Raw genomic sequence first — 14,663 nt, 5'->3', positions numbered from 1 at the left:
GACTGCCACACTGTCCCTAGTACTGACTCAGCCTGCGGACCCTCATCCTCAGCTCTGCAGGGAAGGGGTCGCCACAGCATTTTCCCCCTCCCCCAAGATTGCGACAGGGCACAGCACCAGCAGCCCCGATATAGTAAGTACCTATAGGGGAAGCGCCTTTCATTCTCATTAATAATAACCAGGTCCACTACAGGCACGTAAAGAAGATTCTAGAAGACTCCACCTTGCCTCTCCAGACTGGCCTACCACTTCTCACGATCCCGCTCCGAATCCTAAGGAGGACTCGGTATGGCGGGGCCCTTCCAAGAGGGTTAGGGGTCCGCAGGAGCTCGGGGCAGCAGGGTGAGAGGTGCCCACACCTGTGGTCTCCAAGGAGTTGGGAGTAGGCGGGGCGCCGTGCGGAGGATAGAGGGATGCAAAGCCACAACCCAGAGGCAGAGACACAGAGACTGAGACACCTTCAGAGACAGGGGAAGAAACACAAAGCGAGACAGGGCGAGGTCGGTGCAGCGGCGCACTGAGGCGGTGGCCCTCCGGGACCAGCCCCCACCCTGGCCCTACCAGCGTCACCTCGCCCACCACTGAGCGGGTCTTCTGCGTGCTACGGGCTCCCAGTCCGGCCCCGCCCCCTCCTGTCGCCCTGGGGCTGTTTAACCCTTGCGTGCCGGTCCCCAGCGCCTCGGCAGATCCCNTGCCGCCCCGCGGCTGCGCGCTGCGCCGGGAGCTGACCGTGGTACTGAGCGCGCGACTCGGCTAGCACACCGCGCGGGTGCTGGGACCGCCGCGCCCTGCGACACTCCGGGGCCCCAGCGGTAAGTCGCCGGGATCCTGAGAGTCTGCATCGGTCGGTCCCTCTCCTACATATGTGGATTTGGGGGTGGAGGATAATTTGGTAAATTTTGTACATTCTCTACAGCGATGTGCGGAGGGACCAGGGTGGGCACTCCCCTCCATCCTGCGGTGCTTAACGCGGATGGTGCAGGGCCTGGGGTCTGAGGGTGGTGACCCTTTTAGGTTCGGGAATGAAAGAAATTCTCTTTCTCCGGGTGCATGTGCAAGGGAAGAACGGATAAGGTTGTAGAGGCCCATCTTCTCTGGATCCGAGCAGATGAGGAACGCCCAGGGGCTCCCTCAGAGGTGGGCTGGGACCTTCGCCCCCTCAAAAGGCCCTTTGTCTCCCCAACGTGGGGGTGGGGTGCCTTGGTGATGTTTTTACCGCGGATTCTATTTCTGCTTTACTCCCCACCCTACCCCCACCCCAGAAAACAAGAGCTTTCCCTTCTCACAATGGCCTTCACTCCATCCATCCAATGACAAGGCAGCCTATTACAGAAATAAACTACTGCCCCATAGCCTCCACCCATACCCCAATTTTCAAGGAGTCCCTGGGCAGCGCTCCCTTCCTAGGTCTGCTCTTTCTTATTACCATACACCTGTCTTTGTATTTCACTGCTGTGACTTTCCTGGATACTGGGGGCGGTACAGGATAAGGCATAGCAAATACCAAAACTACTAGCCAAACATTTTTCATGTTAAAATGCTTCTGCTGCATGTATGTTCCTCCGAGATTTTTATTTTGTTCCATGAAACCAAGTACCCAACCACTGTCATATTTAAAAAAGAAAAAAGAAAGAAAAGAAAGAAATGCACAGCATTACCCTCTCAAAGGCAAAAGAATAGCCTAGTAAGCTGAACTGAAGTTAGACATCATGCAGAAAATTGGACAGCAGAATCACTTCGGGTGCTCATTTTGCAGTAAATCCACATCTTTGTGTGTGCTGTATGTCTGGTACAGAAATGGGAATCTCTGCCATCATCTTTTCTCTGCTGAGCTCTGGTCTGGCTCCTAACACATCTCCTTGGCTTCTTTCTTGCTCGACTTTCCATTTTTTACCTGCAACTGAAGTCATCTGTAAAAACTGAAAATTGGCCCTGTCACTTGCTCTTGATGGGTGGTTCCTCATGACTCAACGGATTAAGAGCAAGACCGTTCAGGGGCTGGGGATGTGGCTCAGGTGGTAGCGTGCTCACCTAGCATGTGTGAGGCACTGGGTTCGATTCTCAGCACCACATAAACAACAACAAAAATAAATAAATAAATAAATAAAGATATTATGTCCACCTAGAACTAAAAAATAAATATTAAAAAAAAGAGCAAGATCTTTCCTCAAACCATAAACCAGGTGTGGTCTGTCTTGCCAGTCTCCTGGCCTTATTCCACTGAGTTGCTGTTCTGGTCACTAGGAACAGTTTTAGATCCTTAAATAGACTCCTTTCTTTGTTTGTTGGGGCCTTTTTATAGTATGTTTCCTCTGACTAGAATATGCTTTTCCACGTCTTTTGCCTGGTTGTCTTCTGCCATCTTCTTGGTGTTGGTGTAAATATCACATCCCTGAAACAGAATTGGTTAAATAAATACACTATGTGGTTTCTGTTATCATAGATTTTTTGCAAGTTTGTCTTAGAGATGAGAGACTTATCCTAGGGATTTGGTGTCACCAAGACTTATCTTAGAAAATGATACACATAAACTGTTTTTATAGAATTAAAAATTACCCCACAAATTTCAGACCCTGAATTTTATTTAGGAAACTTAGATGTAAAATATGGTTAAGGTATCATAAATATATAAAATATTTCACTTAAATAATAGCTTACAGTCTACTAGAGCTGGAGTTCTAGGCCTTAAAGAAAGTCAGTCTTGTTGGGGAACAAGACGAAGCACCAGAATGAGTAATAAGTGGTTGCTGAGTAGTGCAGACTGGAAAGGGAGGGACAACGTGCTTTCCCTTTTGGGGAAAGAGATGTGGCACATGGTGGGGGAGGACCTGTCATGTTTCCTGGTAAGCTTCCACTAACAGGTCTTTAGCCACAGGGTTACAAAGCAGAGTGTGCATTTTTGCAACTGAGAATCTAGACACATTTGGCCTTTGCCCTCAGGCAGTGACAGTGCCAGCATCTGGATGTCTACATAGATCCCAGTCTGCCCCTGAGAACTGTCATGGGAGCTGACTGCTCAGACAGCCTCTAGCCAGGGAGTTTTCACCCACATAATATGCAGGCTACACTTTCCAAAGAGACAGGCTTGATAAAATATTTTAATGCAGAAACTGACCACAGTGAATACATAATAGAGTCCATGTGATGTTTCTGTACTGCTGTTTCCAAGTCATTGTTCTGTACCTCTGTACTTGTCGTGCTATTTATGTGCAGATTGCTAAGAAAACTCAAAAGTAGCATTGTCAATATTAGTCACATCGAGCCCAGTTATTGATAGTCAATGACAGCTATTTTAAGGATCATTTTCCAAGTGCAGAATAGAGTGAAATTTCCAACAGTTCATCATTTAAAATCAGTTAATTGTTCTGAGAACTGAGAAACCGGTAGTTTATTTATAGAGATCTCCATCAAACCATTTTAATTCTTGCAGTTGCAGAATTCTGCACACAGTGAAATAATTTTCATTGTAGCCTGGATGAAGTTATTTCCAAGGGTGTGGTAAACAAAGGATTTTTCTAAAACATAGAAAAATGATAAGTAAAACAAAGATCTTGGAATGAGTATCTCCAAAATTTCTTGCCATCAAAGTTATATTACCTTAAATCATAATTTTTCTAAATTTCTGTGAGCTACCATTGTTACCTGGAATCTTCACTTTCGTTGTGTTTTCCAAAACTCCTCATGAGAACACATTTATTTTTCTACTTTAGATTTCTCACAAAAGAGAATCTGAACTGTTGGTTCATAGGACATCAGGTTCAATCCCAGTTCTGTCACTTACCACATATGTGAACTTAGCCAATCTATTGATTTTTCTGAATCTGAATTTATTCTTTATAAAATGGGGGTTTTAATTTTTAACAGTATGTCCTTTCTAAGGTAAAGGACCAAGCTCTGTGCCTGATGAAGTGAATGTGACCAAGACTCAAGTGTGGGTCATCTGACACCAGAGTAAGCACTGTGTGGTGTGCAGCAAAGCCTGTCAGAGCTGGGGGAGGCCTTATTTAGGCTGCAAAAGAATGTGTGAAGGGTTTGCAGCTGCAGGGTAAGAAAGCATTGGGCATGCACCATCTGGCAGCAGGCAGAAAAGCCAAAATGACAGCTTGAGGCATGGTCCTAGTGTCCAGGTTGCCGCCACCAAAGGCCAAGATGCAGCTGATGACAAGCCTGAGTTTTGCAGTGCTCCTGGGCATGATGCCTACTCTTTCTCTCATCCTCCAGCCAAAAGTCCTAGGTGCCCCTCAGAGGGGAGGAAGCACTACCCACAAGTGGAAGCAGGTGGAGGCCTATCATCTTGTCTCTGTGAGCCTTGGCAGCATACAGCTTTGCCCAGTGGGTTAGAAGACAACCCCTCTGGTCACCCATCACTCATGCAGAAGCATTTTAGGGCTTCAAAGGTCAAGGAGTGCTGTCCAATAGGCACTCTACAACTTCTTTGGGAGTGGGTCTACAGGTATATAGGCTCCATTGGCCATGTGCATTCTGCCTGCTGCAGTTCCCCTCACAAACTGGGGCAAGTGAATGCAGAGCCACCCCTGGAGCTGTCCTCATGGAAAGTCAAAGAAGCCAGTCACAAGCTTTCTCTTCCAGCATCTCTTTGGCCAGACTGACAGTGGACAACCCTCAGGTCACTCACCACCAAGGAAAGTGGGTAAGGGGGCAGTGGTAGGGAGAGTGTGTTTCAATGTTTCAGGTGAAAGCAGAAGCCATGATGGTGTGGGAGACAAGAACTCAGGAGGTTCTCAGATTGTGCTCTTTGGTTTTGCACCCCACTTGCTGGAGCTTGGGGAGTCTTCAAACTTACCCCAAGAGCAGCATGTGAAAACTAGATCTTTGCTTCTCTCCCACAAGCCAGCTCCTGGCACAGGTCTCTTTCCCACCCTCACTCTGTTCCTGCCCTACCTCCTTCCTTGACTTTCCCCACCTTGTTCCATCCCATTCTCTTGGCATGAATTTGGGCCCTCAGTATTCATGACTTCCTGCCAGATTCTCTTTCTCCATGTGGTTGCTGAATCCTGGTGTTTCTTTCTTTGGAAGACCTAATAACTTCACCCTCACAATGATATCTACTATAGTCCCCATCCTCAGCTCATTTGAACTTTTTCTTGACAGTCATCTCTCCTCATTTATTGTATCCTCCGTCCAGATCCACCCACTCATTAGAAGATCATTGTGGCACTTCATTGACCTCAGGATAAGGCCAGATACCCCAGCTGTGCCAGGACAAGCAAGTCTTGAGCACTCTTGCTACCTTACCCCACTTCCACCCCCAGGGCAGACCCCAGTGCCTTTCCCATGGAACTCAGCCTGGACATGAGAAACCTTCTCTGGATGACACTACAGACACCAATATCTGTCAGTAAGTGTGCATAAAAGGTGATACTGCCTATCATACTCTGTGTTTCCCAGTTGACCTTTACCAGGTTCCACACTGCCTCCTACTGTGAGGTTCTCTCTCCCCTCTGTCTTAGAGCTCTGCAGGCTGTGTCTTGCCCCATGACCTCTGTGTAGATTGAGTCTTGCCTCCACTGAAAGGTTTCTGGTCCTGGAGGGGCAGCTGTCTCAGCCCTGGGAGGCAGGCCGGTTGCATCTCTCTTAGTAGATGAAGGAGGCAGCTTACTTGATTGGATCCTCTGCTCCATCCACTCTGAAAGGCAGGGATCTGGTGAGGGTGAACTATTATTGATAATTCAAGCCTAGAAATGGGAGGTTAAATTGACCAGATGAGCTGAAAAGGTGTTTAAGGGAGTTGAGGGCTCACGAATGCAGCATGCACCAGGTCACAGGTCAGCAGCTGTCATTTTTACTCCTACAGTGTGCCTTTAGGCATGTGACTTAACTGCTCAGGGCATCAGTTGTCTATAAAAACAAAAGTGGTGCATGAGGATGAGGCTGTTCCATTCCCCTCTCCCCCACCACCATGGAGGACCCACTGGGACCCAGGCCTCTGCTGTTGAGCAAGTCATGTGACAGGGGTGGGAAGAGGTCTTTGATACCTTCCAGTCTCTGATACTGAGTACCACCTGCTTTCCTCCACAGTTGCCGGGGTCACTGGAAGCATGGAGCTGAAGAGGGGAAAGACCTTCATCAAATCCAGCTTGCAGATTTCCCATGAGAAACCCCCAGACCCTGCAGCCACTGCTGTAGCCAGGGAGGATGCAGGTCCCTGGTCAGTCTCGTTGGGAGGGCAGCAGAGACCACATTGTGAGAAGGGTTCTGAAGCCAGCTCCAGCATCCAAGGGTATGATCGGTGCCTCAACAAAGGGGCACAGACTGACCCTGAAGGAGGTCAAGCCACCTTCAAATTGGTTCGGAAGAGCAAGACTCATGAGAGTGTTCCAGGGGCCAGCAAGGCAGCAACCACCCCAGGACAGCTGGTGGGTAGCGCAAGCTTCCCAGGGCCCTCTGGCAGCCAGCGCATGATTGACTACCGCCACTTTGTGCCCCAGATGCCCTTTGTGCCAGCTGTGGCCAAGAGTATCCCAAGGAAGAGGATTTCTCTGAAACGGCCCAAGAAGTGCTTCCGGAACCTATTCCACATCCGCAGAAACAAGACAGAGAACTTGGCCTCACTGGCAGCCAAAGGGAAGAGCCTGTCCTCCCCGGGGGACCCATCGGATGCTGCAAGGCAGAGAGGCAAAACCTTCTTTTCCCAGGGCGAGGGGCTGGGGCTGGACGACCTGTGCCAGGACCTGTCTGACAGTGAGTTCCTGCCTGACTCACCCTTCGACCTCTGCAGTGCCCTGTGCGAGGATGTAGCCTCCCTGAAGAGCTTTGACTCACTCACAGGCTGCGGGGAGATCTTTGCAGATGAGAGCTCGTTGCCACCCCTGGAGCTGAGTGAAGGCCCCGAGAGCCCAGGTCGGGTGTCCCAAGCCTTGGAAAGCAAGGATCCCAGAGGCCCTTCCCAAGACAGTGTGGAACAGCTGGCATCACCTGCCCAGAATGAGGTGTTGGATTTCACCAGGTTCTGGGACAGTGTGAATCGCTCTGTGAGGCAGCAGCAGCGTGCCCTGCTAGGCCCGTGGCTGGTGGGTCCTCAGGGGACAAACACAGACCAACCCAGGCTGGATGTAACTGGGTTGGCAGAGTTGCCCCTGTTTCCCTGCAGGGGCCCCCCAAGTGGCTCCAAAGCCAGCTCTGTAGACACAGGCACCCCCAAAAGTGAGCAGCCAGAATCTGTGTCTACGAGTGATGAAGGTTATTATGACTCCTTCTCCCCTGGCCTTGAGGAGGATAAGAAAGAGGCCCCAAGCCCAGGAACACCTGCAGCTGCCTTCCCTAGGGACAGTTACAGTGGGGATGCCCTTTATGAGCTCTTCTATGACCCCAGTGAGGCCCCTGTCGGCCCAAGCCTGGACGATGACTTGTGTGTGTCTGAGAGTCTGTCAGGACCAGCCTTGGGGACACCACTGTCCATGTGTAGCTTCCATGTGGGGGCTGAGGAGAACCTGGCCCCAGCACCAGGCCCTGACTTGCTTAGCCAGGGCTTCCTGCAAAGCTCTTGGAAGGGCAAGGAGTGCCTGCTAAAGCTCTGTGACACAGAGCTCGCTATCACCATGGGCATTGTCAACTGGCTTCGACGAGCTCCACCTGCCCCAGCCCCTGCCCCTGGGGAGCCTGCAACCTCATCTGGTCCACAGAGGGCCCCTAGAGGACCGGCAGAGAAGCTAGAGGACAGCGGGGAACAGGCCTCAGATGCAGGCAGGGCCACAGTGTGCTCAGCACCTAGCAGACAGCAGCTGTGGGCTCACCCAGGCACTAAAGGCCTGCTTGTCAAAGAGAGTAGTGTCCCAGGGGAGACTGTAAGGGGGACTGGCACCCCCTCCAAGAACTCCTCTCTAGAGGAAGAGACACAAGGCTACCCTAATGGCTTGATCTCCTCTGTGGGGTCTTCAGCCTCTACAAGAGACATTTCCAGTAAAGGCAAGGCTCCCAACTCCACTGCCTGGCCTGGCTCACAGAAGGAACCCAGGCCACCTGAGAACCTGAGGAGTTCTCAAGGGCCATGGAGGCCAGGTCCCGGGGGAAGTGCTCTGGATGTAGGGCCCACCTTGGCTGGCTATGTGGCCCGCGTGGCAGCCTTGCAGATCCACCCAGACAGCCAGCCTCCAAGGCAGGACATAGGCAGTGGACCCTTCAGGCAGTCTCCAGCCTGGGGCCCTGACCTTCTGCAGCAGAAACAGACCAGCAGTTCTCCCAATGGGGTAGCTGTCTGTGGCCTTCCCATCCAGAACAGCCCACAGGACCAGAGGTGTCCAGGCCTCATCCTGAACCTGAGCCAGCTCAAATTGGAACCCACCAGACTGGGTGCCCAGACCTGTGCCTCGGTGGAGGGCCAGTCACTGCAGCTCAGTCCCAGGGCTGTGGCACAGGCAGGAGGACACAGGGGTCAGCTGGACTCTGAATCTCCCTCAGGCCCTACTGCTGGGCGGAATCCCCGGGGATATCCCCCAGAAATCCTGGGCCTCACTTTGAACAGTCAGCGGTAGGTGGGCTCCTCTGCAAGTGTCCTCACATGCCACCACCGACTCCTGACCCAAGAAGGCCTCCCTTGAGGCTAGTTGGAAGTTGGGGCTTCCAGGCAAACCATGATGGAGCCCCATCTGTAAAACAAGCTCACCCTCCTCAGGAGCTGCATCTTTACAGTCATATTCAGGAGAACCAAGGAACCAAATTTCCACCTTTTGTCTGAAATTGGAGGACTGTGTTGGGGAGAAGGGGCAGGACTCAGTCAAATGGGGGGAGGGGTGGATTTTCATGTGGAGGCATTCGTGCCTGAATCCAAAGTCAAGGACAACTCAAAACTGTGAACACCTAGCTGCTTCTCATGCAGTATGTCAGAGAGGAGTTCAGACTTGGGACCAATGGGGAAAAAAAAAATGGTCCACACTGTAAAATGAGAGGAGGCTAAGAGAGCCTATGTTTCTGCATGGGTATGAGAGAAGGGTGAGGTTCAAGGCCTGGAGCAGGAAACAGATGGGGGTGAGTGAACATTAAAAGGCTTGTGCTAGGGACTATGAAGCCAAACCAGTCCCATCCCAGCAAGAGCCCTGAATCAGCCAAGGTCCTGCATTATTATGCAACACTGCCAGGGCTAGCCAAAACTTGCCAACCCTTGCTGATGGGTGTTACTGGATTTTCTGTGACAAATTAACCTGTGTGAGTAATGATTTCCTTCAACTTGCACTCTCCAAGTCATGGAGAGCCAAAAAAGCCAAATGCTCTTTGAGAAGAAGCCCATTTTTTTTCTTCCCAAATCTGCAATTCTACATTTGAGTGGCAAAGGCCTTTCTCTCTGCCCCCTCCACACTCTCAGCATCCCCATTCCCTCTTTCAGGAAAACTTGCCTTGGAATGGGTTGTGCCCCCACTCCAAAGGCCACAGCACAAAAACATTCAGAACCATGAAGGGAGAAGACAGCTGGTGTCCCCAGGAAGGGCAGTTGTCCGTTCTGGCCCAGTGTCAGGGAAGCAGGTGCAAGGACAGACGACCCACTTGCTTTCTACAGGATTAACTTCCATCTCAGCCAAAACACTGCAGTCAGAGGCAAAGGATGGGGCACCACAGGCAGCTGTGAAATTTGTTTCCAGGGGAAAGTGGGTGGATCAGATTGTAGACAAACTGTAAGAGAAATCACCTTTCATGAAGAGCTTCCATGGGTAGGGAAGAGAGATGAACCAGTCCCAACCGTGGGAAGAAGACAGAGGAGGAATTTCATACAAAGACTGCAGTCCCATAAGGTAGAACAGAGATGGTGTCTCTCCTGAATGTCTGACATTTGATTTCAGTCTAGAAATTCTGTGGCCTTCATTCAGCAGCTCTCTGAGACATGCTGTGTGCAGGATGTAGGCTGGATACTGCAGGTTTACAAAGGTACAGAACTGCTCTTGATTGGGCCCATCCAGATCTGGGACAAGGGGGAGGTTTAAGGCCACCTCTCCTGCACAGCCACATCTGAATCGTCCTTCCAGGCCCCCCACACATGATCACAACGTTAATGAGCCTGGCTGCGAGCAGGTTTATGTGGGGATCAGTCTGCCTGAACCCTGCGTCATCCTAAAAATGCAATTCTTATCCTTTTCAGATCTCGACACAGATGCAGAGTCCCTGTGACTTGCCCATGGACACATAACAGATAGCGTGTGGGGTTGGTCAGGTTACCATGCCACTCCTGGTTCCAAAAGCCCTGCTCTTTGGCAGGCTCTGGAATCTCTTGCTGAATTCTCAAAGCAAAAGCCCACCTCAGAGCCTTCCCCCATCTTTCTGGAAGCAGGCTGAGACCCGAGGGAGAGTCCACCCTCCCTCAATCATAGCCTTTGTATTGTATCTGGCTTTGTATTGTATCTGACAGAGTGAGTGCTCAGTAAATATGTGTTGAACGAATGAAGCGTCAAAATGTTGAATATGCTTTTCTCATTTCTTGTTGACCATGATCCGTGTAGGGAGAGAAACAGAGTAAGTTTAAACATGACTTTTCTTGAGAGCCAAATGCCTTTCTCATGGCAGGGGATAGTGATTCCTCATCAGGACTTTGAGTCATAGTCACTTGTGGTGACTGGGAAGAACCTAAGAGTATTTGAAAGGACAGGAACCAAGGCCATCCAGCCCAGAAAGGGGGCCTAGAATTAGCAGGGATGGGGAACCAATGGGCACCCAAGGACCCAAAGCCATGGCAAGGTTTGGTCTGCAGTGACCCAGCAGCAGAGCTAAGGAAACACAGAACCAGGGTCATGCCTACCTGGGAGGAACCAAAAGGCCCAGTAGCTCTGTACCTGGGAAGGGGTTTAAACAACCCCAGCTCTTCAGAGATTCTTATTCAGCCATCTCAGGCAGGGGTCCCCAAAATGGCCCGTGAGCAACTTGCTGGAAGGATGGAAGAGGTTAGTATGACCTCACTTTCAGGTGATTTCTCTCCCCACACTCCACTCAGGCTGCCCTCCCCGGTAAGAGAAGTCCAAGAAGGGCCAGCCTAGCCAGACTCCACAGGCCTTAGGGTGACCCAATGAGAAGAAAGAGGGACTTTGGAGTCAGCTAAGGTGTCTGATCTTGTGCTGGGAATGGAAGAGGCCTGGGTGGGCATTTTCAGAACTCTCTGGTCATTTCTTTCATTCTTTCTTTTCTCCTCCTCCTCCTCCTCTCTATCTCTATATCTATCTCTCTGTCTCTCTCTCTCCTGAAACTAAACCAAGGGCACTCTATTACTGAGCTATTCTCTCTCTCTCTCTCTCTCTTTTTCCACTTTTTACTTTTATTTATTTTGAGATAGAGTCTCAGTAAGTGCCAAGGATGGCCGAGGCTGGTCTTGAAATTGTGATCTTCCTGCCTCGGGCTCTGGAGTTGCTGGGATCACAGGTGTGTGAGACCGCACCGGCCTTCTGATCATTTCTAACCATCTTTGTTCACATACAGCTGTAGAAGTTATCACAGGTTTTCTCTCTGTGAAATAAAAACTGGAGAAATAACGCCCAGCTCTCCCACAGAGCCTGAGTGACTTGTCTAGGGTTGCACATTAGGGGTGGCAAGGGACGGCCGGGGTGCACTGGGAAGCTGGGACAGGCTGGGTGAGGCTGGAATGGCAGTGGGAGTGTGGCAGGCCACATTAGGATGAAGCTAGAGAGTGGGAAGACTAGAAAAGAAGTGGTGAGGCGAGATCCTGCAAGCTGCCAGGGAGTGTGCTTCTTACCCTCCCTGGTTTTCTATTTATTTTCTATATTGGGAATAAATACATGGGATGAAAAGTCAAAAGGCACAGAAGGGAAAACTGTGAGTGAAAATCAATTTTCCATCTTTCCTTCCTTTGCCCTCTGTTGTTACAAAATTAATTCACGTTTATTGCAACCAGTTCAGGCAAAGGGCACCCTCTTCTTCCTTCCTTCTCAAATTCTGGTGTGTGTCCTCAGAACTTTTCTGGCCCATGACATAAATGCATGTGACCTTTGATCTTTTCTTTCTTTTTTTTCTGCCCAGGACTTCCTCCTCGGCCTTGGAAACCTCCCCCTATTCCTCTGAACAACTGCAGGGCAGTCTCATAGGTGACAGTTACTTGAAACTCTCTCCAGTTGTTGAACATTAGAGTTGTTTCCCATATTTGATATTATAAACGAAGCTTCATTTACTCTTAATTCTCTATTCTCTAAAGTCCTCTGCAAAATTGTGAAAACAGAACTCATCGTAACAGTGAAAGTAGGTATGTTTATAATGAACAGAGCTTTCTGTTCCCACAACTCCGCTCCACCGCCAACTGCCCGACCTGACGTTAATGCCTGAACTCCACATTCACATTCAAACTCCATGGTCGAGGGAGGAGTGATTTCTATTGTTATTGCTGTTATTATTACAGGTAAAGACCTTAGATATCATCATCCTATCCTTTAATAAGAAAAAGTTGGACAAACTGAATATCATTGACTTCCCTTGACCTATCAGAGAACTGAGATCACAGGGCCACCCCCAACCCCGCCACCCCCAGATCCAAGCACATATCCAGAGAAGTACTGGGGCCAAGATCTGTAGCCTGGAGGGAAGTCTAGTGATACCTAGAACTGGCAGGAACACCTGAATAGAAATTTTGACATGTTTTTGCAGACTGAGTGGGAAGCTGGGGCTTGGGTGATAAAGGGGACCAAAAGTTCGAGGGGATTTTCTTCCAAGAACCAGTCCACATTTTTTAGAATGAGGATCACAGAAAGATCCCTTCATGGCCCTGATGGGGATGGTAGAAGGGAGGGCATTGGGAAAACTGTGACCCCTTGTCCCTAACAAAAGCCTCCATTGAAGAAGAGGGGCTCCCCAGGGCTATGCTGAAACCTCAAGGCTGAAGGAAAGAGCCCATCCCTCCAGACCTCTCTAGCCTTCCTGTCCCACCTAAGGAAAATCAACAGCTCAAGCAATAGTCAAAAAGGGTCAAGGCTCCACAAAAATGGACTGGAAACACCGAAAAGGAACCAGACTCAAAGTTTAATCCCACCCCTCCCCCCCCCAGGCACAGCAACTAAAAGAATGATGACTGAGTTGAAGATCAGAGGGGGACAGTCCCCCACCATGCTCTTACGCTGCCACCACACCAACAAGGCTCCCATGATGAGAACCGTAGGTTATAGCTAAAAGGTCTACAAGAACATACTCTGAGCACAGAACAAAGGAAAGAAAAAGAAAAGAAAGAGGGAAAAATAAGCTCACTTGAGTAATTGGAAGCCTCTGGTATCTGTGGGTATGACACGCTGACAGTCTAGTTGCCTGCCAGATTAACATACATCCTTACATTGGGAGCTTTTGATAGGGCTGGGGGTCTGGCTTAGTGGTAGAGCCAAGTGTGAGGTCCAAGGTTCTATCTCTACCATCGCATAATAATAATAATAATAATAATAATAATAATAATAACAACAACCACCATAATAACCTATTGGACTCTGTACCTGTTATCCTATGTAAATGCTTGGCTTTGGACAGCAATTTACAAAGCAACGTTTCAAAGGACAAAATTACAGCAGTTTCATGATCTTAATTGGCTTTAGTTTTGACTCTAGAATCAGGCAACACTTCATTCCATAAAATAGTGTGAGTATTCCAATGACCTGAACAGAAGAATTTGGTTTTATCCTAGGTTAGGTGGAGAAAAGCTGAGAATGCAGAAACGAAGAACAGAAAAAGGATTGGGCATTTCAAAATGACTTTCCTCATAAGGCAGAGACAGATCGACAGAATAATAGGAAAACAATAGATTGGTTAATATCAGGTTACTTCAGGTTACCTTTCTCTGTGTTTATGAAAGGATTAGAGAGAGAGAGCTTCATTATTAGGTCCAGTGAAACTAACCTGTTTGGAAAATTCAAGTGTTTTCTTTCTTTCCTGATTTCTCTGAAGGTTGGGTAACAGCTTAGTTTCCATTTGGTGTCAGGCAACTTTAGCATGAATCACTCCATTTTGATTTTTAGTCTGGTCTGTTGGAGCTTAGTACAAAAGAGTGGCCTCCTGTGATGTTTATTTAACACTGCCACAAGGCAAAAGAAAAAAAAATGTGTGAAGAGACAAAGCAATCATCAGAACCGGATTCATATATGACAAAGATAAATGAATTATCAGATAGGGAGTATAAAATAACTAAGATTTATACATTAGGGGCACTAATTGAAAAAGTAGACAACATGTAAGAATAGATGATTAATGTAAGCTAACAAAGGTCTAAGGGAAAAAAATCAAAAGAAAATGTTATATTAAAATCATCTCAGAAATGAGGAATAATTGTGATAAACTCATCAGTAGACTCAAAGTAGTAAAGAATCAGTAAGCTGTGTTTTAAAATACCTTGAGATACATGAAAATGAAAACACAACATACCAAAATTTCTGGGAGCAAAACAAGCAATGTGAATAAGGAAATACACAGCCATAATGCATTCACTAAAAAAGAAGAGGGGCTGGGGATGTGGCTCAAGCGGTAACGCGCTCGCCTAGCATGCGCAGGTTGTTGGGTTCGATCCTCAGCACCATATAAAAAATACAATAAAAATGCTGTGTCCACCAAAAATTAAAAAATAAATATTAAAAAATTCTCTCTCTCTCTCTCTAAAGAAGAAGAAGAAGAAGAAGAAGAAGAAGAAGAAATTTCAAATCAATAACCCAACTTTACACATTAAGAATCTGGAAAAAAGAGAAAGCTAA

At 48.5% G+C, this 14,663-nt stretch overlaps 1 protein-coding gene across 2 annotated transcripts; it reads left to right on the top strand.

The window, feature by feature from the left end:
• Positions 1-273: 273 nt before the first annotated feature.
• On the top strand, positions 274-9,380 carry Amer3 (APC membrane recruitment protein 3). 2 transcript variants are annotated; one of them, XM_015478959.2, is made up of 2 exons: positions 274-812; positions 6,040-9,380. In XM_015478959.2, the coding sequence occupies exon 2, from the start codon at positions 6,060-6,062 to the stop codon at positions 8,490-8,492; it is 2,433 nt and encodes an 810-aa protein (XP_015334445.1). In that variant the 5' UTR covers positions 274-812; positions 6,040-6,059; the 3' UTR covers positions 8,493-9,380. The 2 variants fall into 2 exon arrangements, with proteins under 2 accessions (XP_015334445.1, XP_048668136.1); XM_048812179.1 differs by lacking the exon at positions 274-812 and adding an exon at positions 4,409-5,359.
• Positions 9,381-14,663: the final 5,283 nt, after the last annotated feature.

The sequence above is a fragment of the Marmota marmota genome, unplaced genomic scaffold (assembly GCF_001458135.2).
Source record: "Marmota marmota marmota unplaced genomic scaffold, marMar, whole genome shotgun sequence".
Taxonomy (NCBI): Eukaryota; Metazoa; Chordata; class Mammalia; order Rodentia; family Sciuridae; genus Marmota; species Marmota marmota.
The sequence above is the reverse complement of the archived record's forward strand: the minus strand, read 5'-3'. Positions and strand labels throughout refer to the sequence as shown.

Coding starts and splice junctions, on each gene's coding strand:
- Amer3 (XM_048812179.1), top strand. CDS start 5,296: ATGGAACTCAGCCTGGACATGAGAAACCTTCTCTGGATGACACTACAG. Junction 5,360..6,039: donor ACAGACACCAATATCTGTCA/GTAAGTGTGCAT, acceptor TTTCCTCCACAG/TTGCCGGGGTCACTGGAAGC.